Raw genomic sequence first — 5,333 nt, forward strand, 5'->3', positions numbered from 1 at the left:
AAAAGAGCAGTTTCTGTCGAATGGTACTGACGGAATCCAGATTGATATTTCGGCAATAAAATGTTATTGTTCAAGTAACTGAGTGTTTGCCTGGCAACCACACGTTCGATAATTTTGGATAGGAAAGACAGATTAGAAATTGGTCTGTAGTTCCCAACATCATTTTCGTCTAGATTATGTTTCTTCAGCAGCGGAGTTATGATAGCATGCTTGCAGCCAGAAGGAAACTGTCCCACATTTAAACTGCTGTTTATCAGGCTTGCCAAAAATGGTGCAAATAGTTTTATAAACTTCTTTAATACGTGGGTAGGTATTACATCTTGTTGACACGACTTTGTAGGTGAATTTTGAACTAACTGTATTACCTCCTCTTCAGAAACCATAGAAAACGTTGAGAACAAACTATTACTGACACCTGATTGGAATTCTGCCAGGCTCGGTTGAGCATCATTGTTGACACTATCTCTCAGCTTGCTTAACTTTTCATTGAAATAGCACATAAATCGATCAGGTGTTAGTTCATCCATATCTGAGCAGGATTTATCGTTACGACCCCTACAGAGAATGCTGTTCACAACCCGCCAAAGATTTTTTGGTTTCATCTTATTTTCATCAACAACTTTTGTCCAATACTGACGACGTTTTTTAGAGAAAAGTTCCGATTTATTCTTCAACGCAGTCTTCCATTCATCTTGATGAATCAACTGTGAACTTTTTCTGTATCTTCTTTCCATTTTTCTGCACAAACGCTTGGCCAACCTGCAATCATTATCAAACCACGGAGCCATACGAACGTTATTGGCGGTCACTGCACGAATAGGGACAACTTTATCAGCAATAGATTTTAACTCGTTGTTAAATAAATGCAATTCCTTGTCTACCTCATTGCCTTGACATGATTTGGAGAGTGGAGATTCAAGCACAAGTTTGATGAAGTCATCAACATTCATCTGATTCCACATTTTAGAAACTTTTTTAATTCCAACCAAATATCCTCGAGTCATCGACAGTTCAGCCCAAATAAAACTATGATCAGAATAAATTCCACTTGGATGGACTAAACAATCATGAACTGGAAAATCCTCGGAGGTTACTATCAAGTCTAGTGTACCACCACGTAAATGTGTTGGTGCTTTTACACGATTGATGAGTTGAAAATTATCGAAGATTTCATTTAAATTAGCAGCATGAGGATCATTCGTCTTTTCAACGTGCACATTGAAGTCCCCGGTTAAAACAATTCGAGAACTGAGTACTGTAATGTTTTCCAGAATAGAAATCAGTTCTCTAAAAAATAATCCAGACAGCTGTGCAGAACCCGGTCTGTAAATAGCGAGCAAAATAAACTCCTGACTATTAACTGTGAACCTGACCGCCAAAACTTCAAATGTGGTAACTGTAGGTAAGGCTATTTTTTTACATTTCAAACATAGACGAAAAAATATTATCAATCCACCATGAAGAGGGTCGTGATCTCTTACACAATCTACAGAGCGGTAACCGGGAGGAGCAGATAACGCAATGGAGGGATTTTCTGATGAACCATGCCATGATTCAGTAACAACAAAAATATTCAAACCATCACTGATCAAATCATAAATGATGTTGTACTTTGAGCCAATCGATCTTATATTTAGTAAACCCAATTTTATTTTAACCACACAAAAGTTATTAGTCCGATCATTTTTGATTCCACCAATATTTCTACCAACAGCACCACCTTTCATTACATTGTTATTACCTACTTTTTTAAAATCATTAAAACCACCACTTTCATTACAATCATTACCGGCACCATTTGTTATTACGCAATCACTACCATCATCTTTACCACAACCATTTTTTCCAATAACGTTCAGATCGCTTCCAGTACCACAGACCATCGAATAACCACCACCATCAAGACCATGACCATCATTACAACAACCAAAATTAACATTACCATTTAAGTCATTGCCAGTGCCTTTCATCATTAAACATTTATTACCGTCGAGAGATGAATCCAAATAATCGTTACCAATAACCCCAAGCGTCAGACTGAGAACACCAAAATCTTCACCACCAACAACATTACTATTATTATTCAAACTAAAACTAACATCTTTTATGTTAAAACTGCCACCACCATCTTTACCACTAACTCTATCACTTGCACTAATATGACCATAATTTTTAAAATTATTAACATTACAATTTGATATCGAATATTTTCTAATATCATCACCACGGCCATCATCATACCCACAAGCATTACCAACAAAACTACTACTACCAATACTCTTTGTCGTCAGAAAGTCACCATGAACGCCATCATCACCACCAACATCATTAGTATTCGTCAGTTGAACACCTAGGTCTGTCTTAGAGTTACCGGAAATTTCACCACCCTCCATTTGCCAACCTGACCTCTTACACGGTATAAAAAACCCTTGTCAGAAGCTTCCAATGCCCTTGCCTCCTCTATCTTTGACCTTAGTTCCTTTCTCTGCTCTGGAGAGAGATCGTGACTGAGTCCGATGCGACCCAGGCTGACGTCAAGCGATTTTAATTTAGAGACGTTTTTAATTATCATGTTTTTTATGTCAACACTATCCATTTTCAAAAGCAGCGGTCGAGTATGATCGTCTGATTTTTTTCCGAGTCTAGTTAGATGAACTGGGTTAGCATCAACAACATTATTAGACAGGTGTTTCAGAATTTTCATGACGTCCACCCGATCACTGCCACTCTCGGGCAAATGAAACATAATTAGATTATTTTCTCTTTCTTTGATTTGTTTAGCATCATTTATTGTCGCCTGGACTGTTTTTACTTCAGCCTTTATATCATCAGTGTGTCCTTTAATCTCGCGACTGACGATATCTGCAAATGATACTTTCATATCATTCTTCAAGGTGTTCAATTCACCACGAAAAACATCAGAGTTCTCAAGTTTATTTAACTTTTCTTTGTTACTTTCTATTACTGCGTTGATATTCTCGAGCTCTGACTTTATATTTGCATTCAAATCGTTCAATGTGCTGAGTTTGTTGAAAACATCTTTTCTGAGAGAATCTACAGAGCTGGTCAACTTTTTAATGTTAGGTCCTAGACTTGAGCATCTATCACAGAACCATCTGAGGTTGGTGCTGGAATCCAAGAGGTTGCAAACCTCTTCAGGGATTGAAACACAGTTCGCATGCGCAAAGAACTCACACTGAGAACATTTAACAGCCTTCCCCTGACCTTTCGCCTCTGAACATTGCAAACATTTATTTTTATTCATTTTCACCAAAAAACAGTTTAACTTTCAATTTATAATATTGAACGTTAGAATATAAGTTAATGTTCGTACACAACACTCCTTATGCGTTGACGACAACAAATTATATTCAACTAGTTTAAAAAGTGTGTCCTTTAAAGCTATATAACAATACAAGTTAATTCTAAATTAAATTATTTAATTAAATTGTTAGCTAATTCAAAAAATAAAAATACGGGATACTCCTCTTAATTTATGCTTTAAAAGGGATCCAAAATTAACAATATAACCTCGATATAAATATCACAAAAATTACAAAAACGCAGAGAAAATCAAATACGGCTAAACCCAACGTAGCGAAAAAAATGTATGTATGTATGTATGTATGAAACGAAACGAAACGAAATTTTATTTGCTCCTCCAAATTACTGATAATAAATAAGAGACAGGATAAATGTGATCGAGCCCCTAATGGGCTCATCTAGCACTGCCACCTAGACAAATATGTTCAGAGTTTTGTGGTTAATATCAAATATTGTTAGTTGTTAGTATGTTAATAACAGATAATAAAACAAAAGGTAGTTAACTAAAAAATAATGTTTCATAAATAATTATAATCACATTAAAAATATCAGCAGAAATTGTTTATAGATAGAGAACATAAATTTCATGATGTAAATACATTTCTTATATAATTTATTAAATTATTAATCATAGAATTAAATTAAATTAAATCATTCTTAATAATGTTATTCCAGGTCCTAGGACATTAAATGTTTAGTGATTTTATAAATATCTCTACATTATTAATAAGGATAATAATTTAAATAATTGTTAATTATTAAAAACGATTTAACTTTTTTTTTTAAATCAGTAGCCATTCTTAATAATGTTATTCCAGGTCCTAGGACCCTTACAGGTTACATGCGAATGTAAAATGTTAGTTTTTGATTTATTCGATTGCAAATAATTAGACATCCTATGACTGTTAGCATGTTTAAAATAATTAGCAAACGTATTAGGCAATTGATTATTAAGCTGCTTATACACAAAAATCAAAGTACGATAAATATTCAATTGATTAAAATTAAGATTATTGATTGTCGTAAATAACTCCTTGGTATGAGACCTCATCGCCGACATGGTGATGGTTCTGACGGCCCTTTTCATCATAAGTTTAACCGGATCCGTGACTGAAGGATACGTGCCAGCCCAGACAATGTTGCAATAAATCAGGTGTGGCATGAAAAGTGAGTGATACAACAAATTCAGACACTTTTTTGTGAGGTAGAATTTCACCTAGTTCATCAGACCAGTTGATTTGGCAAGTTTGTTTGCAACACTATTAACGTGATCACGGAACGTTAACTTTTGATCTAGATGAACGCCCAGAAATTTAACTGTTTTATTTTCATAGATATCAATATTATTTATTTTAATTTTATAAGGTTCTTTGTAGTTTAAATATTGAGTTGGTCCAAAGATTATCATTTGCGTTTTAGAACTATTTAAAGTAAGTTTATTTAGTGAGAACCAAGAATTAACATGTTTAATTTCTTCTTCTGTATATTTGATGAGTATGTTAATATCTTTTCCTTTGCTGAACACATTTGTATCGTCAGCAAAATTAAAAAATTTCGAGGCCATCGGTAGATCGTTCACAAACACTATGAATAACAATGGTCCCGAAATGCTGCCCTGCGGAACACCTATTTTGTTGATCAATTTACTTGAATTTTTATTGTTCCAGGTAACGAATTGATATCTTGATAAAAGGTAGCTACGAAACCAAGTCAAACTGGAGTCTCTTATACAATAGTGATGAAGTTTGTGTAATAAAATCGAATGGTCAATACAATCAAAAGCTTTTGACAGATCGAGACATATTCCAATTACATAATTTTTCTTTTCACTTGCGACTCCAATTTTTTGAATCAGTTGCAGTATTGCCATTTCAGTTGAGTGGTTTTTTCGAAAACCAAATTGATGATTAGAAAGGATGTTATTTTTTTCAAAAAATTTGAGCAAACGACTGTGCATCAATTTTTCAATAATCTTCGAAAAAACAGGCAACAAAGATATAGGTCGAAAG

At 34.2% G+C, this 5,333-nt stretch overlaps 1 protein-coding gene across 1 annotated transcript in view; it reads right to left on the bottom strand.

The window, feature by feature from the left end:
* The window catches only part of HELRODRAFT_184213 (hypothetical protein), a gene marked incomplete at both ends in the record, with an annotated part of 5,461 nt that extends 2,196 nt beyond the window's left edge, over window positions 1–3,265 (bottom strand). The window contains 2 exons of the mRNA XM_009018515.1: window positions 1,049–2,279; window positions 2,402–3,265. Of these exons, the coding sequence (XP_009016763.1) occupies window positions 1,049–2,279; window positions 2,402–3,265 (2,095 nt within the window). The remainder of the gene's footprint in view (window positions 1–1,048; window positions 2,280–2,401) is intronic.
* Window positions 3,266–5,333: the final 2,068 nt, after the last annotated feature.

The sequence above is a fragment of the Helobdella robusta genome, assembly GCF_000326865.2.
Source record: "Helobdella robusta unplaced genomic scaffold HELROscaffold_216, whole genome shotgun sequence".
Lineage (NCBI taxonomy): Eukaryota > Metazoa > Annelida > Clitellata > Rhynchobdellida > Glossiphoniidae > Helobdella > Helobdella robusta.